Source organism: Lissotriton helveticus, chromosome 1_1 (genome assembly GCF_964261635.1).
Source record: "Lissotriton helveticus chromosome 1_1, aLisHel1.1, whole genome shotgun sequence".
In the NCBI taxonomy this organism is placed as follows: domain Eukaryota; kingdom Metazoa; phylum Chordata; class Amphibia; order Caudata; family Salamandridae; genus Lissotriton; species Lissotriton helveticus.
The window spans coordinates 1,940,397,558-1,940,424,630 of record NC_136057.1 but is presented as its reverse complement, the minus strand read 5'-3'; the positions used below and the strand labels follow the sequence as shown (position 1 = coordinate 1,940,424,630).

General features: G+C 52.4%; 1 protein-coding gene across 2 annotated transcripts in view; it reads right to left on the bottom strand.

The window, feature by feature from the left end:
• LOC144755115 (ADAMTS-like protein 2) overlaps positions 1-27,073 on the bottom strand; it is a 319,957-nt gene that overhangs the window by 182,408 nt on the left and 110,476 nt on the right. For both annotated transcript variants that reach the window (XM_078643636.1, XM_078643645.1), the window contains one exon: positions 879-1,054. In XM_078643636.1, coding sequence (XP_078499762.1) covers positions 879-1,054 — 176 coding nt within the window. The remainder of the gene's footprint in view (positions 1-878; positions 1,055-27,073) is intronic.

The following is a 27,073-nucleotide window of genomic DNA, read 5'->3' as shown; positions in this document are numbered from 1 at the left end:
TGAAAGCATTTCCAATAGTAAAGGAATAAAATGAGGGGGTTCTTCGTGTGATACAAATTATCGTTACTGCTAAAGAAAGCTAAAATCAGGACACAATTTCTATGAGTTCTCAATTATCTTTCTCATCCATGTTAGTTACATATTTTGATATGCAAAGTGATTTGTACTTCCAATACCTGCAGCAGTCTGTCAGTTAACTCCCTAGTGAACAACTGCAGCTTCTCCACAGTCCTCTAAAGAACAAGCAGAGCAATAACATTTTGTATTCAAGACAAACGTGAGAAGCTCCTTGATGCCATTTTGTTGGTAAAGGAGCTGTTTAAAGACTTTTTTGAGGGGCAGGCTGTAGTGAATGAGCATGAGATGTTAATGCAGGTATGAAACCAGCCGGTTAGAAGGTGAGGGGCGGTATGGGATTTTAGTAGTTTGAAGCATAATGTGTTTTTAAAAGGGCTAAAAATTGTTTAAGAGAGAGGCGTAAGTACAGCAGCCTCTTTCCACATGTTTACTCAGTTATATATCTTCTGAGTCAGATAACAGCTCCCTAATTTAAAAATTGTACCATTTTGGTACATAAACTATGTGCGCAGCAGGGGTTGGACACCCGCACAGGATCGGGTGCTGGGCAAATTTAGAACATGATAAAAACAAACAGAAATTCACTGAAAATTCCAAAGCTTAACGTGAAGTTACAGTTGGTTAGGTCCTAGTACCCTAACTTATGTTAAAAAACGAGAAATTCAATGGAATAAAACAAAGATTAAAGTGACATAGTTAGGTGTTGAAGTGAGACAAGAACTAATGTGAAAAAAAGGCATCAAACGTTAGGCACACATATTCATTAATTTACTCAGTGTACCTTTCCAATAAATACATACCATGACGTTGAGTGACTGATTGATAGGGCCTTGTGCCATGATGTACTCCAGTCCTTCTGCGTGCTGTGTACTAGGGCGCCTGTACTTGATCAAAGTTCCAGCAATACGGAAGTTCTGGGGGTTATCAATAGCTGTGTTCCCATTGATGAAAAAGTTTCCTACTACATCAGACAGGGCTGCGGAGAGAAAGGAAATTTGATGACATTTGTGTGTGTTCATTGGAAACTTAGCTCAGAAGCAAAAGAGAAAGATGATAAATTGTATCAATAAAATATCTCATTCCACTCCACATCATCTAAACTCATACTTGTCATTGGGGACCTTCTCATAGTACAGTGGCTAAATTGGAGTATTTCAGGATTTGGGGTATGCTATGTGGTGTGCTATGAGCCTTCTCTTCCAGAGCAGTGGATGGGATCTCAGCTACAGTGCCTTCCAGTGCCTTACAATGTCACCATAAATGTACAGAAGAAATGGGTTGATGGCAACAAATTCCCTCAAAAATCACCTTGTGAGGAAAAACAAAATATCAAAACCACATACATTTATTTTGTCTGGGCTGGCATGATTCCCTCTGAGCACTCTTGTGCTCATCAGTAGGGGGCCTATCTGTGGGATTTTCCAGTATTCAAATATAATTCCTGCCCTTCTGCGGTATCCATACACTGACTTCTAGCCTCTTGGACACTATTCTGAATTTCCCATTCATTCCAGATCCATGCTGGGTTTTGAGGGAGTCAGTTTGCTCTTCTTGCTAAAGACTCCAACACCTAAAATTCCCTGCTCACTACTTGGTCACCCCCATTTCAGAACAAAGATGGGAGGATGAATTCAGCATTCTTGTCACTGGCAGATGCAGTTTGATGACATTGGAGGCATGTGATCATAGTAACCACTTATAAGACCCAGCTGCCTTCAGTCCAAGGTTTGTTTTTTGTACCAATGCTTCTGTTTGACTGACCCCTTGTTTCCAGGGGAGGGAGGGGGTGTGGCGTCGGAGGGGGGGATAAATACGTTTATTGTTTTTTGCATATGCAAAAGCCACCTGTCCCACACAAGTCGAACTACCTCGGTCAGAGGGGGGAAGCCAATCATACATTCCTCGTGCCCCCAAATAAGTGACACAGCATAACATATGCAGTCCCTGGTGTCAGTACTCAGGTCTCTTCTGGGGGGATGTCAATACAGATGAACCCACAAGGTTCTGTACACAGTTGGTAGGCAGAGAAAAAAAAAGAAGGAAATAACCCACAGCTATAACCATATTCCTGTTAACCATAACCAATATAAAGGTAAACAATTATGAACCATGTGTATGTGTACGTGGTTCCCATCCGCCAGGCCTCCTCCATAAGGACTTGTAGTCATCCCAAGTACCCATCAGGGTTTCCTCCAGTGGAAGAACCTCCTTCATAGTGCGTGTGCAAATGAACTGCTCCTGTGCCACCCATCATTCAGAGTCCCAGTGCAGGCCAAGTGACCAGGTTATCTCTCTGAATGCCTTCCCACAGCCAAGCAATATTATAAGAGGATTATAATTGTGTTCATGGGGGACGTTTAACAGAGCCCGCCTCCAACTGTTCCAGGTAAATGTTTCAGCGGTCTAGCGCATCCACCCCCCTTTCCCTTATGTGCATCGCCCTGTGCACAGGCAACTCAGGTATTGCCCATTTCCTCACCTCAGCTGGCCAGCGGGCCAGAAGAGAGGCCCGGTTGACTCCCACGTCATAGCTACGCATTGATTGGCAAAAACCCTGGCCAAATTCTGGAAGCGCAGTAGACCCTTTGTCTTCCTAGTAATATAACCCTTGTCCAGTAGGCATTGGATGGGGTCTAGAGGAAGCAGACACCCCGTCACCTTCATTAATCCCTATGTCACTTGCAGCAGAGCGGCCACAGGCGACGTCCACTCCATAGCTATGCATCATTTCACAAGAGCCATAGCTAAATTCTGGAAGTGCAGTAGTCCCTTTGTCTTTGCCCCATTTCACCTTCGTAATACCCTGTGCTCGCTCCCTGGTACATTATCCCAATTTTCTTTGCTGTCAGGTAGGTATGGTGAAGGTAACTGAATTGAATAAGGCAAAACCGGGCAATGCGCGCCACCCGCTGAACCGATTGAAGGCAGCCAAGCCTTAACTTGTCCGTTATATTGATGAATAGTGAAGCCCTTCACCAGTCCCTAAGCACCCCTGTCTCCCCAGCAGAGTGCTGCCTCAAGTCTACATAAGTAGCAATGGCTCTGCCACATCTCCCGCCAATAAACTTCATCTCCAGTGGGACCCTTGTGGGCAGGATACTGTGATCTGTGCCCCACATCTTCCCCATCACCCTTCTGAGGGCCGAATAGAGCAGATACTGCTCCGGTCCTAGCCCATATACATCTGCCAGTTCTTCGTAGAGGTGCAACCCTCCATTTGATGTCACGTCTGCCCATCTCTGGATCCCTGAAGCCTCCCAGTCTCTAGTCTGATACATCACGCAGAGATTGGTACATTCCGGCATCGCCCATAAGGGGGGCTGGGGCATAAGGTATGGTCTTCGCACCTTTGCAGATATACTGCTTCCAAGAGTGAAGGGTGCAAGGAGAAATACACTATCACAGTCCCTGGGGGGGTGGGGGGGGGGGGGCCTTCCAGCAGTTGGTGCAGGAGAGGGTGACCCCCAGTTCGCTCACTACCTTTGAGTAGTCCAATTGCGGGGCTCGAGCCAGCCATCACATCGGCTACTGCAGCTTACCTGGCGCTTAATACAGCTCATAACTGGGAGCTCGGAAACCACCTTCTTCCAAGGGGGCATTTAGCTTACCCAATACCACCCAAAGCCTGCCATCTCCCCATATTAAGGCAATCAACAAAAGCTGCAGATCCCTAAAGAAGGGCTTCCCTATGACCTTTGGAATGACCGTGAAGAAATAAAGGAGCCAGGGTAGCACTAACATTTTAGAGATGGCAACCCTGCCCATTGATGATAGCGGCTATCCAGAAAGAGAGTGAGTGGCGAATCAAAGTTACTGCCTCGCTGAGGTTACCTCAAATAGGTCAGCCTCTCTATGATACACCTAGATCCCCAGATATTTAATGGTATAAAATCCTGATTGCAAGCCTGTTCTTGGCAGAACCACTCGTTGGTTTTCCAACAGCGGCACCAATAAAAATAAGCAAGACTTGTCCCAGTTAATACGAAGTCTCAATCCCCGCCCAAAGTCCTATAACTCCTCAATTACCTCTGGGAGTATTCCTGGTTTTGCCCTCAGGTAAATAAGCACATTATCTGAGTATAGTGATATCACCTGTGGGAGCCCCAGTACCATGTGGCGCTAGTTCCCTTAGCAAGCACGCCAGTGGCTCCATCACCATGGCAAAGAGTATGGGGGACAGTGGGCATCTTTCGCGTGTTCCCCTACCAATCAGAAGAGGGTCAGAGACTACTCCTACGGTGTGCCCCCAGGCAACTGGCTCGGTATATAGAAGTTTAACCCACTTAAGGAAATTCAGTCTGATACCCATTCACTTTATTACCGCCATGAGATATAGCCACTGAAGCGTGTCGAAAGCCTTTTCAACGTCTAAGGATGTGACCCAGCCAGCTGCTGCCAGGCAGTCCAAGACGTGAAACAAAAGACGCAGGTTAAGGAATGTGTTATGCCCCGGTATAAAACCATTCTGGCCGGAGTGTGCCAAAGCATCAACTACCACCAACAGGTGATTGGCGACTCCATTACTTCGTGGCAACTTGTTATCCAAGTTCAAAAGAGACTAGGGACAATAGGATGTCCCTGGTTTATGAGCTAGCACTATTTTAGTGCATCCTTGTTTCTCAAACATCCTCTATTTGGATCAGTGATACGATATCAAAAACAACAATCTTGGAGGAGGAGCTTCGCGCGCAACCAAGATGGCCGCGTGAGCTTAGGGCTCCCGAGACCATCGCAACCTCCCGCATCTATCCTGTCCTATATCCTTTACTTCATTGATGTTCTCGTGAAGACGAACCACGCGTGAGGCGAAATCTGCATTCGGATTTTCAATCGGACCCCGGGAGCCGGAGTTATGGTGCCTTGAAGATTGCGGCCTATGCCTCCGTGATGCCCGGCTGTGGAGTGGTCATGCTACCCGAGCTGTAGTTGAAGAACATCAGCCCACGGGGATTGGCACGACCGGTCTGATTGGTTTCACTTTCGGTTTCGCCTTCAAAGTGACCTGTGACTGGGAACGAGCCTACCCCTGTGCCTACAGACAGCCGCCTGATCACCCACGAACGTGATTCTGATTGCTTTCGCCGGATTTGGAGAGCATTCGACTTGGGCCCTCTGGCCGGGGCTGTTTTCGCCCGTGGAGGCCAGGGGTCGCCATTTTTCTTGCTTGGCTTCATCGAATCACGCTGACCCATCTCCCCTAATGGCGGGGAAACCGGAGGGTGTCAGGCTGAAACCTAAGTACACTCGGCGAGGTGGCTCCACTCAATCTAACAATATGGATCGCTATACCCAGCCTAAGGGTTCTCCCGGTGGAGCTGGCACGGGGGAGCCGCCTACTTCGGCGATCGAGCCGACTCTGCAAGATGTCATGGCCACGATCGATGGCATCAAGTCCTCATTAGGACACCAAATTGAGGCTCTCGCACATAAACTTGACACTGTGGCTATTGACGTCAATTTGATCCGTGCAGATCTGGGCAAAACTAATGAGAAAGTTAAATCTTTGGACATTAAGACATCCAGTCTGACGGGTGATGTCACTGATTTGCAGACTGATGTCCGTCGCTTGAAGACCAACAGCGATCTCATTCTACGTCGTCTCGAGGATTATGAAGGGAGGGCTCGACGGAACAATGTTCGTATCATAGAGGTTCCGGAAAAGGCGGAAGATCCGGCAGCTGACCTCTTTGTTGAGGACTTAATTGTTCGCCATCTTGCACCTAAGGGACTGAGCAAGTTTTTCACGATCGAACGTGCTCACAGAGTTCCGGGTGGACAGCCGAAGTTGGGAGCCCCGCCGCGGCCTATAATAGCCAGAATCCTCAATTTTCGAGACAGAGACGCTATCCTGCAGGTCTCACGGACGAGTGGCCCTACAAAATTTGAAAACACCACTGTTAGCTTCTACCCGGACTTCACCCAATCGGTCCAGAGGCAAAGACTCGGCTTTATGGGTGTGAAGAGAAGATTGCGAGACATGGGCCTCAAATATGCCATACTTTTTCCGGCCAAGTTACGAATTGAACATGCGGAGCGGACTTATTTTTTCGATCGTCCGGAGGTGGTGGCGGACTGGCTTGACACTCTCTCGAATCAGCCTCCATCGGAGAAGCAGTCTGGTGGAGCGGATGGGGGCCCGACAGAACAAGAATAGGTGCCGGCAGATGGTATCCTAGGGCCTCGAACTGTGGTTCGATAATCCTGACAATTGACTTGATCTATATTTTGGGGGTGGCGGGGTTAGTAGCGGGTCTCTTTCCTCCTCTGTGTTTCTTTTTGTAGCCTAGTTAGATTGGGGGGCGACAGGCACACTGCAAGTTTGGGTGGTTTTCTACTATTCCGCAGGGGTGCAGGGTGGGGGGTGTTGTAACGGGATGTTGCTGGGGGGCTTGGGGGGTTTTGTTGGGGAATATGTGTGTTTCTTTGCAAGGCAATCTATTCATGTCTAGTTTGATCAAGGTGCTGTATTCTGCTCGGGGTTGGATCCTCTTTCTTTTTTCGGGATGGGGGGTAGAGGGCTGAAATTGCCGAGTTGGAATGTAAATGGCTTGGGGGATCGGATAAAACGTAGTGTCGTGTTGCAACTGTTGAAGCGTCTTTCCCCAGATGTGGTCCTCCTTCAAGAGACGCACTTGATTGGAAATACTTGTCGTGCTATGCACAGGAGGGGGTACCGTTTGGCCGCGCATGCTGGGTTCTCCTCTGGCTCCAGAGGGGTGGGTATCCTGATCAAGAATTCTCTCCACTTGAAATTGATTCCACGGTCCTCGACGATAGAGGGCGTTATGTTGCTCTTACGGGTAGGTGGGAGGGCCGGACCATCTCTCTGGTCTCTGTGTATGTTCCCCCTGGCATGCAGTCGACTACTTTTGCGGATTTAGGGCAGGTTCTCCTAGCTCTCCCTGAGGGATCACTGCTCATGGGTGGTGACTTTAATGCAGTGGTCTCTGGTATTTTGGATCGGCACCCGCCCAGGGATTTGAGAAGTGCACAAAACTGGCTATCTGATTTCCTTGATACCCTGGGTCTGGTTGATTGTTGGAGAATGTTGCACCCTGCACAGCAGCAGTATACTTTCCATTCTGGTGCGCACGGTAGCCTTTCCAGAATTGATTATGTGCTGGTACCGGCGGCGCAGGCCCTCTCCGTCACCGAGGTTAAGCATTTGGCCCGTGGTATTTCCGACCACTCTCCTTTGTGGCTCCGGCTGGAGCTGAGCTCTGAGACTGAGGGCCGGGTGGCCCCGATCAATCCCTGGTACCTCTGAAAACCCAAAACTCGGACGGCCTTGGTAAAATCCCTTGACCAAAATTTCTTGGAGAACGAGGGTTCGGTTTCCTCTGCCATATCTCTCTGGGAGGCTTTCAAGACCGTCCTCAGGGGGCAGGCCCTGTCATTGACAGCGAATGTTAAGGTAGAGGAAGTGGTCAAGATAGAGGCGGAGATAGCAGACTTGGAGCTAGAACTGGAGGGGGGGGGTGACCCACGCTGCGATGCATGTATTACGATTGAAGCAACTTGACTACAGGGCTTTGGTCACCGACGCAGCTAAGGCCATGAGTAGAGAGCAGCAGGGACGCCTTTATGATTTGGGGGATAAGGCTGGTAAATTAATTGCGTGGTTGGATAAGAAGGATAGGGCTAGTCGGGTGGTGCCTGTGATTGAGACGGATGGTGGTGATCGGGTTTCTGACCCTAAAGAGATTGTTCAGCAGTTCGCAGATCACTTCCGGACGGTGTACTCCTCGGTCTCTGATAGACCGGAGGAGGACTCACATCTTTTGTTACGGGATATCTCCTTGCCGCGACTCTCTGACATTGATAGGGAACAAATGGATGCTGTAATAACAGCGGATGAGGTAGCTCTAGCGATTCGTTCCTTGCGATCGGGGAAAGCAATGGGTCCTAACGACCTACCTGATAAAATTGCTCCCTATCTGCGAGATATGTTTTTGGAGTCTCGGAAGTGTGGCTCTCTCCCCCGTGATCAGTGTTTAGCGACCATTGTGGTGATTCACAAGGAGGGGAAGCCCCGAGACAGGTGTGCGTCGTATCTCCTATTTCCCTTTTTTTATCCAATATGGAAAAGCACCGCTCTACAAGTTGGTCTCGTCCAGTTATCAGAGACTATACAACTTTTCCAATGTCCTCTTATATAGACGCTGAGTCGTGATGTGTAATTGCAATACTCGTTTAATAATCCATTTTTGGAAAAAACACCAGCCAACGCGTTTCGTTCTGAAACCAGAACTTCTTCAGGGCGCAATAGTTGTGTCGAGGCGTATTGGCTTCCAATCTTAATTGGGTTTTCTAGTCTTTAAAATGTATCTTCCCCAAACAGTCGATTTCCACAAAGCAGGGATTATAAGTATCTCCCCCTGTTATGTTTTCCTATTTAAGGAGTTTGGAAGACCGAAGGTACTAAATTTTCCAAGAAATTGTTTGTACAATCAATGAGGCTTTATCTTAAGTAGAAGAAATCCGTCTTATATATCCAATATAGTGTGCCTCCTATTCTTTCCGGAGTTAGTAAGTATCTTTACGGTAGTTGCCTTGATCTTTGTACCCAAAGCAACAACCCCACGGCGTCCTGCTATTTCAAAACGCCGCCATCTCCGCTAGCGGCGGTAGCGGAGATGTCGGCGTTTTGAAATAGCAGGAAGCCGTGGGGTTGTTGCTTTGGGTACAAAGATCAAGGCAACTACCGTAAAGATACTTACTAACTCCGGAAAGAATAGGAGGCACACTATATTGGATATATAAGACGGATTTCTTCTACTTACGAGTATTGCAATTACACATCACGACTCAGCGTCTATATAAGAGGACATTGGAAAAGTTGTATAGTCTCTGATAACCGGACGAGACCAACTTGTAGGGCGGTGCTTTTCCATATTGGATAAAAAATTGACTTTTTACCCTTGGTTTGGGTGATGCTCTTGGAACAGGGAGCATTTGGAAAGAGCACGCTGGAATTTGTTAAAAAATGTGCATTGGTGATTGTAGGATTGGTGCCTTGTTCTTCTCCTGGGTGGTCCACTGTCCGAAGTGTTGTGGCATAACATCTCCTATTTCCCTGTTAAACGCCGAACCTAAGATTCTTGCAAGGGTCCTAGCTAACAGATTGACCACCATCATTGGTGAACTGATACACCCGGATCAATCCGGTTTCATCTTGCATAGGAACCTCGCCCTGAATCTTCGGCGCCTACATTGTGTTCTTGCGAGAGCATCAACGTTGCGTGAGCCGGCCATCTTGGCGTCGCTGGATGCCACGATGGCCTTTGATACAGTGGAATGGTCATATTTATGGGCCGCGTTGGCTAAGTTTGGGTTCGGACCAGGTTTTATTGGTTGGGTTAGATTGCTCTACGAGCGCCCCCTGGCTCAAATTGTTGTTAATGGCCGCGTCTCAGCTCCGTTTGGTCTCGAGAGGGGGATGCGTCAGGGCTGTCCTTTGTCGCCTCTCCTGTTCGCCTTGGCCCTTGAGCCCCTTGCGGCGTGGATCCGGTGGGAACCTTCGATGAAAGGTATTCGGTGGTCCTCTGAATTCGAAGATCGTATCTCGCTTTATGCGGACGATATATTATTGTACCTGACTTCGCTGCGGAAATCGTTGATAGTGTTATGCGATGTCTTGAATTCATTTGGTCGGAACTCGGGCCTCATTATTAATTGGACTAAATCCTATTTATACGTCCTTTCGGGCGACGTCCTTCTTCTCCCACGCAACTGTCCCATTCAAATAGCACACACGGGGTTTAAATACCTCGGTATTTATATCTCATTGGACCCCACAGTTCGGTACGAAAGTAATCTCCTTCCGCCCTTGTCCAGATTGAAGCAAGATGTCGCGGGTTGGCGTGGGCTTCCACTTTCACCGCTCGGTCGTGCTGCCCTTTTCAAAATGATGTCTTTACCTCGTTTTCTCTATGCTCTCCAGAATACTTTCGATATCGTTCCCGCTAGTTATTTTCGGGCGATAGAGGATCTTCAAAGGAAATTGATATGGGACGGCAGACCTCGTATTTCGCTCGCTAAACTAACACTCCCGTGGTACGACAGGGGATTGCTCTCCCGGATATCAAGCGATACTATTGGCCATCCCAATTGGGAGCGATTAATCATGGTATGTTTGGTCCCGACCTGAACCCCGCCTTCGCTATGGATTGGTGGCTTCTGCCTGGTGGCAACTATTATAGGGCATTATATTCTAAATCGGTGATCAAGGCTTTGTTGGGACCTACGAGGATAGCAGTACGCATGTGGCAGGACGCGACTAGCGCGACGGGATGGACGGATCGTTTGACTCGGGTGACCCCGCTGTTTGGTTCTGATAAACTTGGCAAACTGTGGAATACCAAGGGGTTCGACAAATGGGACATGATTGGTATTAGTAAGGTTGGTGACCTCTAGGTCAAGGGTCAGGTGAAATCATTTGAGTCTTTGCGGGAGGAATTTGACTTAAGCAACTCGGAATTCTTCAGTTATATCCAGGTTCGCCATGCTTTGAGGTCGGTTTTCCCGGTCGGGGAGGTAATTCCAGAATCGTCTCCACTCGAAGATAGATTATTGGATGGATATGTACCCGATAGCACCATCTCCCTAGTCTATAAAAAACTAATCAAAGATAGATCAGACCTCTTATTGCATCTTCGAGAATTGTGGACACATGACGGTCTTGAACTGGATGACGAGGACTGGCAATCTGTGATCTCCTCTCCAAAGGAGGTCGTGATCCCAGCTCGACTCCTGTTGGTTCAACTTAAGATTCTGCATAGGATTTATGTCACGGGCCCTCGCTTGGTCCACATGGGTTTCTCCGAGGATGGTCTGTGTAAGCGGGGATGTGGGCAGGTGGGGACATTTCTTCATATTATCTGGGAATGTCGTGAAGTCGCGACCTTCTGGAGCGAGGTACATGAGGTGATGAATGAGGTGACGGGGATTGCCCTCTTGCCGGAGGCTAGACGCTGTATATTGAATATTTGGGTTGACGGACCACAATGCAGCGCAAACACAATGGGTGACCCTGGGGGCCATGATTGCTAAAAAGGATATTGCTCAATTGTAGGGGTCCCCGAGACCGCCTACGGTCGCGGCTTGGAAAGACAACATGGACTGATGCATGTTCAGGGAAAAGACTGTGTACTTGGCCCGAGGCCGACCCCGGAAATGGTGTAAAATGTGGGGACCCTGGAATGGCTACCGTGGAGATATATGTACGCCACCTGTTGTTGATGTCCCAGATGTCCCTATTTCCCCCTAACCCCACATTCCACTTACTGTGCTGTATATGCTTTAACTTTGACTTGCCCTCCCCCTCTCCTACATTGATTGCTGATTTCTTTGTATTGCTTTTCCTTCCCCGTCTTGGAATCGGTACTGTATGTAATATATTTTTCTGCCTTGCTGTTTATATAAAAGTTTTCAATAAAAATAAATATATAAAGTAAAAAAAAACAATATTGTGCGGCAAAAATATTGTGTCAAAAATATTGTTTACAAAAATATTATCCCTATACTTATAATGGTAAGTACGAAAATCTAAACAGGAAAAATATTGTTTCACACTAATATCGTAAAAAAACGTACAAAAATATAATTTTTTAACACACACACATATATATATATATATATATATATATATATATATATACTTAGTTTAAAATAGGAAATCTTAAATATTTTAATATGTAACATTAATACAATGTAAATAAATACATTTAAATAATATTTAATATTATGTATAAATATATACTACATTATATTACATTTTTTGGGTCACTTTTTATTTTTTTTACATTTACTACTATGAAAAGCATATATACACATTATATATATATATATATATATATATATATATATATATATATATATATATATATATATATATATATACTGCAAAACATTAAACAAATTACCACAGAACTCCTGGGGGCATACATGAATCGAGCGTGCTGCAGCTCCTGGGTCCGTCATTGCAGCAGTGCTCCCTTCTGCCGCCGCTAGCCCACCCCGGCAGCCGCAGCGTGAGGGGAGCCCTGAGGACTCCATTGCCCAGACGCCCTAGCGGCGGAACACGCCGCCACACGCAAATCCAGCGCCAGGAGGCGCCTGAAAAGGAGCCCAGACCCGGTGGAGCGGGGGGACCACAGAACTCCTGGGGACATACCTGAATCGAGCGTGCTGCAGCTCCTGGGTCCGTCATTGCAGCAGTGCTCCCTTCTGCCGCCGCTAGCCCACCCCAGCGGCCGCAGCATGAGGGGAGCCCTGAGGACTCCATTGCCCAGAAGCCCTAGCGGCGGAACACGCCGCCACACGCAAATCCAGCGCCAGGAGGCGCCTGAAAAGGAGCCCAGCCCCGGTGGAGCGGGGGGACCACAGAACTCCTGGGGGCATACCTGAATAGAGCGTGCTGCAGCTCCTGGGTCCGTCATTGCAGCAGTGCTCCCTTCTGCCGCCGCTAGCCCACCCCAGCAGCCGCAGCATGAGGGGAGCCCTGAGGACTCCATTGCCCAGATGCCCTAGCGGCGGAACACGCCGCCACACGCAAATCCAGTGCCAGGAGGCGCCTGAAAAGGAGCCCAGCCCCGGTGGAGCGGGGGACCACAGAACTCCTGGGGGCATACCTGAATCGAGCGTGCTGCAGCTCCTGGGTCCGTCATTGCAGCAGTGCTCCCTTCTGCCGCCGCTAGCCCACCCCAGCGGCCGCAGCGTGAGGGGAGCCCTGAGGACTCCATTGCCCAGACGCCCTAGCGGCGGAACACGCCGCCACACGCAAATCCAGCGCCAGGAGGCGCCTGAAAAGGAGCCCAGCCCCGGTGGAGCGGGGGGACCACGGAACTCCTGGGGGCATACCTGAATCGAGCGTGCTGCAGCTCCTGGGTCCGTCATTGCAGCAGTGCTCCCTTCTGCCGCCGCTAGCCCACCCCAGCGGCCGCAGCGTGAGGGGAGCCCTGAGGACTCCATTGCCCAGACGCCCTAGCGGCGGAACGCGCCGCCACACGCAAATCCAGCGCCAGGAGGCACCTGAAAAGGAGCCCAGCCCCGGTGGAGCAGGGGGACCACAGAACTCCTGGGGTGCTGCAGCTCCTGGGTCCGTCATTGCAGCAGTGCTCCCTTCTGCCGCCGCTAGCCCACCCCAGCAGCCGCAGCATGAGGGGAGCCCTGAGGACTCCATTGCCCAGAAGCCCTAGCGGCAGAACACGCCGCCACGTGCAAATCCAGCGCCAGGAGGCGCCTGAAAAGGAGCCCAGCCCCGGTGGAACGCGGGGACCACAAAACTCCTGGGGGCATACCTGAATCGAGCGTGCTGCAGCTCCTGGGTCCGTCATTGCAGCAGTGCTCCCTTCTGCCGCCGCTAGCCCACCCCAGCGGCCGCAGCGTGAGGGGAGCCCTGAGGACTCCATTGCCCAGACGCCCTAGCGGCGGAACACGCCGCCACGCGCAAATCCAGCGCCAGGAGGCGTCTGAAAAGGAGCCCAGCCCCAGCGTCGCGGGATCGCGCGCGGGTCGGCGCCGGGAGAAGCCCGGGACAAGGGCGGGGCCATCAGCGGCTATCAAAGGCCAGAGGAGGCCGGGACGGGACACCCCCCTTGTCACTCAACCAACAAAAAAGAAAAAAAAAAGGGTAAGGAGACCCAACGATAATCCCCAGTTTCATACAGGGCCTTCCTAAGATACTTGATCAATTCTTGGTGGTTGATGCTGTTCCCGTGTTAATCCATATAAGCTAGTTACGCCATGACCTGGAAGGGGGTCCCCAAAAACATTTCCTCCAAGTCTGACTTGCTTAAGGGAACGGTGGACTACTACATAAAGAGGGCAACTTCCCCGATTCCCAGTGAACTAGAGAGAGCAGAACGATGCCTGGCCATGGATAGTTCTTCCAGTAGAAGTTCTCCCTTACAGACAGTCGACGAAGCTCCCGAATCATCACTGCTGGAAGAGTTAAACAAACTATGTAAATCTATGTACGCTCCAGTCGAATCAGGAAGTGTGCGAACTAGTGCTCCTACCTGCCCTACAGCAACCACTAGTCCCCAGTCCAGTAGATCATCCCAACTAAATAACGCTTTGCAGGGTACTCCCCTCTTAGCACGAGCAAAATTAAATTCAAAATCTACAGTATCCCCTCAGGTCTCTTTTGCAAAAAGGAAGCGAGATGGTGCCAAACAAATGGGGAGTCAGGCAAAGCAACAAAAACTGAACCCAAGTCCCCCATTGTCCAACATTGCCACCTCTAAAGCACCTATTCAGGCTACTTTATTGGCCCGGATCGAAAACATGATCAAATCAAATATATCTTTAAACATCCCGAAAGCAGCCTCAACAGTACGGAGTTCTTACCCTAGAGTAGGGCCGAACAAAGAATCTATATTACATAAGGGGACAGCTGCTAAACATGGCAATATGTCATATAAAACCAACCACTTACATCTGCCACCAGAGGCCGCTCCTTTTGTGTGCGTCCTCTCGGGAGTACCAGAACTTACAAAGGGGAAAAATGAAAGACAACAGGACCTAAGAAACAAGGTTGTGTTCTGGCTAACTAAAAATAGACCTCTGCCACCCAATATCGATGGTAGTATACTAAGTGTTAGAAGGGTGGGCTGGCTAGGACCTCTTCCAAAAGATATAGCTGGCGATTTGGTACTTGTACAATTCAGGAATAAACACGTCGTCCCACATCTCCAAACAGGGCAGACACAAATAGGAGATGGCGCTATATCCATCTGGGGCCTAAGTGAATTTTACCCTAGAACATTATACGTCCCCTCACTAAGACAAAATGTAGAGAGCAATCACCTGATGGGCAGAAGTGGCCTCGTATCGAGTGGTTACACCATCCCCACTTCCAATCGATTTGACTTACTCTCGGGTTTAACTTTGATGGATTAAATTGTATAGACATAGATATTATCCATATGGAAATTCTAACTTGTATTGAATTATATTTAGACCCAAAGAGATTTGTCATAATTTTATCTGTAGTAACATTCTTTTACCATCTCTTTCGCTTTTATATTATGTTAATCAATCAGCTTGAACGTTTTGCACAGTTTGTGACTAGGGAATTACATTTTTTTTAATTGAAATCTTTGGAGATTTTATTTTTCATGTGAATGTAATATTATGTTCTATGCTTTTATGGTTATATTTCTAACCGAATAAAGTACTTTGAAGAGTACCATATTAATATAACATACAACAAATTCAATCGCAATTTTTTTTTACAAAAAATATTACCATTATAATTTTTTTAATGTAGCACTGTATGCCACTCTATCTCACTCTATAAACAAATAATATAACATTAAAAAAATAAACAAATCACAATACTAGTCATATTTAACCAATATTAGGAAATGTATTGGAGTCTGGGGATAATAGGTATACTATTCCCACTCCAGTTAATGCAACAGTAGTGAAAGCATAGGCTTTTAGAGGGGTTACATTTACTATTCCCACTCCAAACAGGTCAACAGTAGGCAAAGTATTGGACATGGGATGGGTTAGACTTACTATTCCACCTCCACTCTGTGCAACAGTAGGGAAAGCGCTGGACTTCAGATGGGTACGATTTACTATTACCACTCCAGTCTATGCAAAAGTAAGGAAAGTGTTGGACTTCGTAGGGGTTACATTTACTATTCCCAATCCACTCTGTGCAACAGTAGGGAAAGTGTTGGCCTTTGGAGGTGTAATATTTACTATTCCCAACTTCAGTCTGTGCAACAGCAGGCAAGCACTGAACTTTTGAGGGGCAAGATTTACTATTCCTACTCCAGTCTGTGCAACAGTAGGAAAAGCGTTGGACTTCGGAGGAATTAAATTTACTATTCCCACTCTAGTTTGTGCAACAGTAGTGAAAGTATTAGACTTCGGAAGGGTTACATTTCCTATTCCCACTTCAGTCTGTGCAACAGTAGTGAAAGCATTGGACTTTGGAGGAGGTAAATTTACTATTCTCATTCCAGTCTGTGCAACAGTAGGGAAAGTGTTAGACTTCAGAGGGGCAAGATTCACTATTCCCACTCCAGTCTGTACAACATGGTCTTCAGAGGGGTGAGATTTACTATTACCACACCAATCTGAGCAATAGTAGGGAAAGCAATGAACTTTGAAGGGATTACATTTACTATTCCCACTCCAATCTGTGCAACAGTAGTGAAAGCGTTGGACTTCAGAGGGGTTACATTTACTATTCCTACTACAGTCTGTTCAACAGCATAAGAAAGCGCAGGGCTTCGGAGCGATTACATTTACTATTCCCGCCTCCAGTCTGTGCAACAGTAGTGTTAGAAATGGGATCCCTAGCTGGCCAGGGCTTGCGCCAAAGTCAGTCAGAGACCACCACTTCCACGTCAGGGCAAGGGAGTTTCACGCCAAGATAACCCCTGCTTACCCCCTTGGTAACGTAGCACGAGCAGTAAGGCTAAACTCGGAGGCAATGTGAGTTAAGTGTTTGCGCACGCACCCCAGCAACAACACCCAAGGCCCACCACAAAGGAAACTCCACACAAGGTTATATATAAAAATAGCCTTTGTATTACACCAAAACACATTAGATAAAAACACACACTTTACAATGTGCCAACAGGCACGGGCAGGATTTACAGGGGATATGTACAAGACAGGGCCACCTGGACCACTGTCAGGAATCCGCACTTTTAGAATTAGCACTTGGAATATCACTTAGAACATAGCATACAAATCTCTGTAACACAAAATAGAAAATAGAGCACACAACCAGTAACTACTGGTAACCAGGACCTCACTAGCACCACCTGTACTAGGAGAAAAACAACCATAAGCATAGGAACATTACACATGATGCATCACAACACATTCAGAGGTGTAGGGAAGGAAAACACATGATGCATAACATACATTCAGCGGTGTAAGAACATGGCACATGACGCATTAAAAACACATTCAGAAGTGCAGGAAAACACAATAGCCCAAAAATCACATTAGTCACCACCTGTGACAGTCCCTAGGCCAACTGGCCTTGCAGGGGCTAGGACGCCCTGTGTCCCAAAGTCAGGGGCCTAAATGTGGCAGCTGCCCACGAAGTGCTGGGCAGCTGTGACAAGGATGATGGGGCCAACGTTGGAGCCTCGGGGCTCTGCACAACAAAATGCCCCCTCTGAGCCTCTCAGGGCTCTAAACAAATGACTGGCCCCTTTGAGCCTCGCTGGGCTCTTTGCATACAATTGCGGGCGGTGAGCCTCTGGGCTCTGCACAACAAAATGCCCCCTCTGAGCCTCTCAGGGCTCTAAAGACAGAAATGCCCCCACGAGCCTCTCTGGGCTCGCAGCACAATGCCCCCTGGACGTTGGAGTCCCCCCTCTGGGGACTCGGGATCGCAAACGGCCAACTGGGGCCTCTGGGCGTCAGCAATATTGCCCCGTGAGCCTCTCAGGCTCTCAATGAAGATATGCCCCCTGAGCCTTTCGGGCTCGAGCACCAAATGCGGCCGTTGTTGGAGTCCCTCCTCGGGGGACTCAAATGCAAAGTGAGGCCCCACGGAGGGTAGGGGCGGGCACCGGCAATGTGCCCCGACGCATTCCTCTTCCAGGCTGGATCCCGGACCCCACTCACCGAGTTGTAGGCGTCCTCTTGGCTCCCTCCTCTGCCGGCTCCTCTCCTGGGCGGCGGTAGGGGAAGCCTTCTCTCCTGGGCTGCGGGGCTCTCTTCCCAACACGGGAGCCTCGCGGCCGGACTCCTCTTTCCACCGGAGCCCCGCCTGCTCCTCCAGGCGGCGGCTCCTCGTTCAGTCTGCGGGGCTCACCGGCAATTTCCAGCTGATGCGCAGGAGAGCGGGGTGGGCTCCCGCCACTTCCTGCTGGATGCCTCTACTTCTGGGTCGCTGGTGGGCACTTCCGGGTCGTCGCAGGCAGCGCGGCGGCCCGGAGGGGGAAGAGTGGGTTTCTGCAGCAATCCGGGGTGAGCACCCGTAGGTGAAGCAAATCGGGGCAAATGCGGCGTGGGCAGCCGCTAGAGCAAAAATAAAGCGCTCTGAGCGCTAAGGCAGTTTCAGCTCTCCGAGGCGCTTGAAGGCAAAGTAAAGCACTATTGAGCGCTGGGGCCAAAATAAAGCGCTCCTAGCACTATAAGTGAAATACAGCGCTCTCAGCACCAGGTAGGAGATCACAGCGCTCCCCAGCGCTGAAGGACCAAATAAAGCGCGCCCAGGCGCTAAAGCATAAATAAAACTCCAGTAAAGTTCTAAGGTAGGGGGGGGCAAGGATGGGCCATGGGCCAGCTCACTGGGCCCTCCAGGCAGGAAGGCAGTCCCAAGTGGCGGTTCCTCCTGGCCTCCAGCAGCAGCAGATAGGATCCTGGAAGAGAACCAATTGTAAGGGGACACAGCCCCTTCTTATACTGTAAATTCCTTTGTCTGAGGTGCAGGGTGGGGGAGAAACCAGTCGCAGCTGGTTTTGGAGCACCCTTGATGTGCTCAGCCCCTCACTCTATTCACTGGCAGGGCTAGGGTCATTAGACACACCACAGGGGGCGGAGCCAGCATTGTGGGGGGGGAAAGCCCAGCCCTATTCAGGACCCAGGTGCACTCCTCCCCAGCCATCAGCATGCTAATCTCCACACTCACCACCGGGCAGACCCATCATGACTCATGGAGCCTGGCATCCCAGCCAGCTCCAGCCAATCACACGCCAGCACCTTCACAGCACACACACAGCCATGTCTAGAAGTGGCACTTCCACACTAGACACATACACACCGCATACATCATTTCGCAGCATTCAATCACACGAGTCCGCACATACCAGACTCGAGCCTGTACACCCCACGCATCAGGAACTACCAGGGACACATACATTCCCCATGCATTCCTATGGGAGGGCAGGCCAACCTTACTCCACTCGCTCAGAGTGCGCACGCACTTTCCACTGGGACACAGTGAAAGTGCGCAGAACCCAAAAATCACCATCACCAGGTCACAATTAAAAGCAAAAAGTTTAGGGGTGAACCTGCCAGAAGGGCCAAGTCCAACAAGTAGGGAAAGCATTGTGTTAGAAAGGCGACCCCGGGGGAGGCAGAAGATGTCTGACTGACCACCCCTAGGTCCACCTCTCCGTCGAGACGTAGCCGAGCGTTACCGAGAGGCCTCCTGGATGAGGGCCCTCTCCTAGGATCGTACAGCAGAGTAATCACAACACTACAAACGGACACCACACCGGAGGTCAAGTTCTCAAGCTTTTATAAGTAATAAAGGTTGCGGATTCTTGGCAGTATATACAGGTGGATCGAGGGATCCGTAAAGTCTCGAAAAGGGGGGCGAGGTAGCGGGACAGTCTAGCTTCTGGGTGGAAGAAGGGATACCCTGCGCACAGCTCTCAATCCTCGAGCTGGGGGGTTCCGAGAGGTTCGAGCCGCGGCCGTGCCAGCAGGCTTACAGGAGGGTTCAGCAAGGTAGGCCGCGGCAGCGCCAGCAGGCTCTCAGATGGTTCAGCAAGGTAGGCCGCGGCAGCGCCAGCAGGCTCTCGGATGGTTCAACAAGGTAGGCCGCGGCAGCGCCAGCAGGCTCTCGGATGGTTCAGCAAGGTAGGCCGCGGCAGCGCCAGCAGGCTTTCGGATGGTTCAGCAAGGTAGGCCGCGGCAGCGCCAGCAGGCTCTCGGATGGTTCAGCAAGGTAGGCCGCGACAGCGCCAGCAGGCTCTCGGATGGTTCAGCAAGGTAGGCCGCGGCAGCGCCAGCAGGCTCTCAGAAGGACGTCGGGTTACAGGAAGGATGAGTTCGTCTGGTGTCGGCCGTGACAGCGTCAGTAGGGCTTCCAGTCCAGGATACAACTGACGTCCTACTCCGGGGCTGGCCCAGATATAGGACGGAGGTCCTTTGATGTCCGGACCCTCTCGCCTGGGGGTCAGAGGGGCCGGGATGATGGTGTCCAGACACCCAGCAGGGGGGTGGAGCCAGCGCCCAGGGAGGCCGGAGGGCGATCGATACCAGGCGTCCGGGGACGGCTGGAGGGCCATCGAAACTCCTCTCCCTCCGGGATCTGTCGAGTGGCCACTCGACCACCTGGGAGGATCTTGGTGCCTCGATGTCGGGGCTTCGCTGGGGCCTGGGCCTGGGCCGAGGCCACGTGGTCGTGACGTGGGGGACCCAAGATGGAGTCGGGCACGGCCTCGTGCCTAGGTCGTGATAGGCCTACGCAGGAGCCAGGCTGGTGATGGGGATCCGGGATGGCAGCCGGATCGGTGGTGTTGGGGCGTGCGGGGTCGGGCCGAAGGGGCCGCCCGAGGTCCGGAGGAGGGCTGGTGTCGTCCTGGGCCCGCCATGCGGGAGGGGTAGGACCACGCCATGAGGCCGGGTCCAACACGCGTCCCCCCCAGCTGAAGGCAGGGGAGAGTCACCCATCTTCTTGGGGATTCTCCTCTCGGCAGGAATCTGGACAGGCCGTCAGCATTGGCGTGGTCGTTGCCGGGGCGATGCTCCACAGTGAAGTCCATCCCCTGCAGAGAAATGGACCAGCGCAGCAGTTTCAGGTTCTCTCCCCGCATCTGCATCAACCACCGCAGGGGCTGGTGGTCGGTCTGGACTCGGAAGTGGGTGCCGAAGAGGTAGGGCCGGAGTTTCGTGAGTGCCCACACCACGGCAAAGGCTTCCCTCTCGATGGTGCTCCATCGCTGTTCTCTTGCCAGTAGGCGTCGGCTGATGAAGGCCACAGGCCGGTCGATTCCTTCGGGGTTAACTTGGGACAGGACCGCCCCGATGCCGTGCTCCGAGGCGTCGGTTTGGACTACAAACTCTCTGCTGTAGTCGGGGGCCTGGAGCACAGGGGCGGTGCACATGGCAGTCTTTAAAGTCTCAAAGGCTGTTTGGCACGCAGGGGTCCAATGCACCTTCTGGGGTAATTTCTTGGAGGTCAGTTCTGTAAGGGGCCCCACAATGCTCCCGTAGTCTTTTATAAATCGCCGATAGTATCCGGTGAGCCCCAGGAAGGCTCGGACGGCGGTTTGGGTGACCGGGGGCTCCCAGGCCCGGATGGCGTCTATCTTTGGTTGGAGGGGAGCTACTTGGCCGCTCCCCACTTGGTGTCCCAGATAGGTGACGGACCCTTGGCCTATCTGGCACTTGCTGGCTTTGATGGTTAGTCCGGCCCGCCGGAGGGCCGTCAGGACCTTCCAGAGGTGGGTCAAATGCTCATCCCACTGAAGGCTGTACACCGCAATGTCATCTAGATAAGCGGCGCTGTATTCCTCTAGTCCGGCCAGCACCTGGTTCACTAGTCTCTGGAAGGTGGCCGCCGCATTTTTCATGCCGAAGGGCATCACGTTGAAGTGATAGTGGCCATCAGGGGTCGAGAAGGCCGATCGCTCTTGTGCACCAGGAGTAAGGCCGATCTGCCAATACCCCGCCGTGAGATCGAAGGTGCTGAGGTATTTGGCGGCCCCTAGGCGATCGATCAGTTCATCCGCCCTGGGGATGGGATGGGCGTCGGTCCTGGTGACTGCGTTCAGTCCCCGGTAGTCAACACAGAACCGGAGCTCTGAAGCTGTTCCGGGGGAGGCGGCTTTAGGGACCAGGACAACGGGACTGGCCCAGGGACTGTTGGAGGGTTCGACTACCCCCAGGGCCAACATCTTGGCCACTTCTGATTGGATGCAGGCCCGAACCCGGTCGGGCACTCGAAAAGCTCGGTGTTTTACAGGTGGGCTGTCTCCGGTGTCCACATCGTGGACACACCACCGGGTGACCCCCGGCGTGAGGGAGAACAGATCCGCAAACTGCCCCAGCATCTTCCGGCAGTCTTGTTGCTGCTCTGGGGTCAGGGTAGAGGAGAGCCGGACCCCTTCGAAGGAGCCGTCTTTCTCGTGGTGCTGAGGAGATCCGGTAGTGGCTCGGAGTCGTCTTCAGCTCCGTCATCGGTCGCCAGCAGCAGACTCAGTTCAGTGCGTGCAAAGTGCGGCTTGAGCCGGTTAGCGTGTAGAACCCGGAGGGGGTTCCTGGGGGACTCCATGTCTACCAGGTAGGTGACGGGGCTCTTGCGCTCCACCACTTTGAAGGGCCCCGTCCATTTGTCCTGGAGGGCACACGGTTCAACCGGGGACATGACCCAGACTTGCTGGCCCGGCTCGAACTCGATGGATGAGGCGTTCTGGTCATACCAGCGTTTCATCTCCTCCTGGCTGGCCTCTAGGTTGGCCTCGGCAAGTTCCCAGAACTTCCGAGTCTGATTGCGGAGGGTCAGGAGGTACCGGTAGACATCCGGCGGGGCCTCTCGAACTGCTGTCTCCCAGCCTTCCTTGACCAGGCTGAGGGGGCCTCGAACCGGGTGTCCGTACAAGAGTTCAAAAGGGCTGAACCCCAGGGATTTCTGGGGTACCTCTCGGTAGGCGAACAGGAGGCAGGGCAGCAGGACATCCCATTTGCGCCGGAGGGGCTCTTCGATGCCCTTGATCATCCCCTTCAGTGTTCTGTTAAATCGTTCCACTAGTCCATTTCCTTGGGGATGATACGGGGTGGTGAACTTATAGGCGACCCCGCACTGTTGCCATAGGGATTGCATATGCTTCGAGATAAAGTTGGAGCCCCGATCACTCACGACTTCTCGGGGGAAGCCGACTCGGGAGAAGATGCTCATGAGGGCTCGGCCCACCACGGGGGCCGTGATGGTTCGGAGGGGGATGGCCTCAGGATAGCGGGTGGCATGGTCCACCAGGACTAGGATGAAGCGGTGTCCCTGCGAGGTGCGAGGGTCCAGGGGCCCTACGATGTCTATTCCTACTCGCTCGAAGGGGGTGGTCACCACGGGGAACGGCTGGAGCGGGGCTTTGACTTTCCCCCCGCTCTTCCCGCTGGCTTGACAGGTCGGGCAGGTTCGGCAGTGGTTTTGCACATCGGTGCGCATTCTTGGCCAGTAGAAATGGGTCACCAGGCGGCTGTAGGTTTTGTCTTGCCCCAGGTGCCCGGCGAGGGGCACATCATGTGCTAAGTTCAGGAGGAAGTCTCTGAATCGGAGGGGTACGACCAGCACCCGGCCGGCCCCTAGCTCAGCAATCTTCTGCTCACTGTAGAGGAGGTCGTTGTCCCAATAGACCCAGTGGGACCCCGTGGGGTCTCCAGCGGCTTGAGTGGCGGCTTGCTGTCGAATCCCCTCGAGGGAGGGGCAGGTTTTCTGTTCCTGCCGGAACTGTTCGCGGGTGGGGCCACCTTCTTGGCGCCATTGAGCGAGTTCTGGGAGGTGGTTGAGCTTGGTGAGGTCTTCTTGGTCGGGCCCTTGGGGGCCGTGTTCGGGGTCGGCGTCCTCGGGGACGACAGGTGGTGGAGGTGCGGGCCACTCTGGTTCCTCGGTCGGTGCTCCCCCCGCGGGGGTGGAGGCTCGGGCGGACATGGAGCGGGTGGTTGCACAGACCCACTCGGGAAGGCCTAGCATCCCCAGGTGCTCTCTTCGTTCGACGCCAGCCCATGGGGATCTTTCCAGGTCGTTCCCAAGGAGGCAGTCCACGGGGGCATCGTCGCGGACAGTCACTTTCAGCATGCCCGACACTCCTCCCTACTCGAAGGGGATGCGGGCCATTTGGCACAAAGTCTCTGAGTTATCTGCGGACCGGACTGGGCACAGGACGTTAGGAAGGATCTGTTCTGGGGTCACCAGATGGCAGCGGACCGCTGTCACGCTGGCTCCGGTGTCACGGAGGGCTTCGGTCCGGCGACCATTGATGGTGACCCACTGGCGGTATTTCTGGGTGTTGCCGGGGATCGGACCGCGAGGGATCAGGTCGTGGGTACCCAGGCATGCCAAGGTCATGGCGGCGGGCTCCCACTCGGCCTGTTCGTGGTCGTCGTCCTCTTCCTCACTTCTTTCTGCACCCAGGGCAGCCGCCGCGATCTGGCGGGCTGGGGGCCCGGTGGTGCCGGTTCGCTGGTTCATCGGGCAGAGGGGGTCATTCGCATAATGACCTTGTCGCTGGCACCTATGACACGTAATGTTTGGGCGGGGCCCCGGTCTGGCTGGGGGGCCCCCTCTCCGGCCCAGGGAGGGCGACGTGGAGGTAGGGGAGGACCCCTGGGGGACGTCTCGACCCCGGCTCTGGCCTACTCCGCCGCCTCGTGGTCGGTGGTTCCCCGGGGATCCCCGGCCGTAGTCTCCAATCGTGCTCCGGGGCACTCGGGTGCTCGCCCATCGATCCGCCTCGACAGCGAGTTTTCGTGGCTCCGTCAATTTGCTGTCGAGGAGGTGCTGCCGAAGTTCAACGAAACAGTTATTGGACAGATGTTCCCATAGAAGGAGGTCGACCAACTGCTGGTAGGTGGTGACCTGGCAGCCCCGAGTCCACCCCTCGAAGGCTCTACTGTAATAGTTCACGTATTCCACCCACGTGGTACCGGGGATTTTTTTGCAGTCTCGGAATCGCTGCCGGTACATCTCGGGGGTGAGTCCGTAGCGAGTGAGGAGGGCGGTGTTCATGTGCTCGTACGAGGTCCTCTCGGTATCAGGGAGCTCCAGCAAGGCGCTTCTCCCTTCGTTGATAAACTTCCCCCACAGGCCGGCGCCCCAGTCCTTGAGGGGTACTCGATGGGCGGCCATGGCGACCTCGTAGGCTTTGAACCACTGTTGGATGTCGTCGTTCTTATAGTACTCTTTGACGACATCCTTGGGTATGTGCACCTTCGGGTCCACCGGCGGGGGTGAGGTCTTACTCGCGGCGAGGGCAGACTCGTTTGCCTTGGCTTTAAGTTCTATTTCTTTGAGGAAGCGCTCGTGCTCGAGCATGAGTTTTTTTTCCTCGAGGGCTAGCTTCCTTTCTGCCAGTTGGATTTCTCCTTCTTGTCGGAGTCGAGCCAGATCCAACTCGTGGAGCCGGTTCCTCTCTCGTTCTCGGCCGTCTTCGGGGGAGAGGCCCGTGTTGGGGGTTGCGGGTCTCCCTCCCGCTGGGTTCACCTCAGCCTCCGGGCCTCCGTTCGGGCTCGGGTTATCTTCACTCGGAGGTGGCGCCTCGCCGGCGTCCACCCAGGCCTGTAGGGCCGATTTAAGGTCTTCTTTGGTGCTTAAGCCAGAGGTAGCGATGCCTAGGTCTTTGCAGAATTGCTTTAGCTCCTTGTGACTGTAGTCTTCCATTTTCTCTTTCTGGAATCCTGTGCTCATGGTCGCAGTGGGTTTCTCTTGGTAGCGAGTGAATCACTCTCTGTACGATCTGCGTGGGCTCGGATCCCGGCGCTTGCCACCAATGTTAGAAAGGCGACCCCGGGGGAGGCAGAAGATGTCTGACTGACCACCCCTAGGTCCACCTCTCCGTCGAGACGTAGCCGAGCGTTACCGAGAGGCCTCCTGGATGAGGGCCCTCTCCTAGGATCGTACAGCAGAGTAATCACAACACTACAAACGGACACCACACCGGAGGTCAAGTTCTCAAGCTTTTATAAGTAATAAAGGTTGCGGATTCTTGGCAGTATATACAGGTGGATCGAGGGATCCGTAAAGTCTCGAAAAGGGGGGCGAGGTAGCGGGACAGTCTAGCTTCTGGGTGGAAGAAGGGATACCCTGCGCACAGCTCTCAATCCTCGAGCTGGGGGGTTCCGAGAGGTTTGAGCCGCGGCCGTGCCAGCAGGCTTACAGGAGGGTTCAGCAAGGTAGGCCGCGGCAGCGCCAGCAGGCTCTCGGATGGTTCAACAAGGTAGGCCGCGGCAGCGCCAGCAGGCTCTCGGATGGTTCAGCAAGGTAGGCCGCGGCAGCGCCAGCAGGCTCTCGGATGGTTCAGCAAGGTAGGCCGCGGCAGCGCCAGCAGGCTCTCGGATGGTTCAGCAAGGTAGGCCGCGGCAGCGCCAGCAGGCTCTCGGATGGTTCAGCAAGGTAGGCCGCGGCAGCGCCAGCAGGCTCTCGGATGGTTTAGCAAGGTAGGCCGCGGCAGCGCCAGCAGGCTCTCAGAAGGACGTCGGGTTACAGGAAGGATGAGTTCGTCTGGTGTCGGCCGTGACAGCGTCAGTAGGGCTTCCAGTCCAGGATACAACTGACGTCCTACTCCGGGGCTGGCCAGATATAGGACGGAGGTCCTTTGATGTCCGGACCCTCTCGCCTGGGGGTCAGAGGGGCCGGGATGATGGTGTCCAGACACCCAGCAGGGGGGTGGAGCCAGCGCCCAGGGAGGCCGGAGGGCGATCGATACCAGGCGTCCGGGGACGGCTGGAGGGCCATCGAAACTCCTCTCCCTCCGGGATCTGTCGAGTGGCCACTCGACCACCTGGGAGGATCTTGGTGCCTCGATGTCGGGGCTTCGCTGGGGCCTGGGCCTGGGCCGAGGCCACGTGGTCGTGCATGGGGGACCCAAGATGGAGTCGGGCACGGCCTCGTGCCTAGGTCGTGATAGGCCTACGCAGGAGCCAGGCTGGTGATGGGGATCCGGGATGGCAGCCGGATCGGTGGTGTTGGGGCGTGCGGGGTCGGGCCGAAGGGGCCGCCCGAGGTCCGGAGGAGGGCTGGTGTCGTCCTGGGCCCGCCATGCGGGAGGGGTAGGACCACGCCATGAGGCCGGGTCCAACAATTGAACAGCGGAGGGATTACATTTACTATTCTCACTCCAGTCTGTGCAAACGTAGGGAAAGTGTTGGTCTTCAGAGGGGTAAGATTTAGTATTCCCACTACAGTCTGTGCAACAGTAGGAAAAGCGTTGGAATTTGGAGAGGTACGATTTACTATTCCCACTCCAGTCTGTGCATTAGTAAGGAAAGCGTTGCACTTAAGAGGATCTTAAATTTACTATTCCTACTCTAGTCTAAGCAACAGTAGGGAAAGTACTTTACTTCAAACGCATTACATATTTGAATATCCCTGTTAATTTAGAACAAATATAAAACTCTTAATATTAACATTATAAATTACCTCAAAAACAATTATATATATAAAAAATTTAAAATTATTTAACAACTTTTAATAATTATTGATTATTATTTTTAATGTCTTACTTAACCTCCCACACTATACACCTACAAACCTAGCAGCCCATACTTAAAATATAAGTAA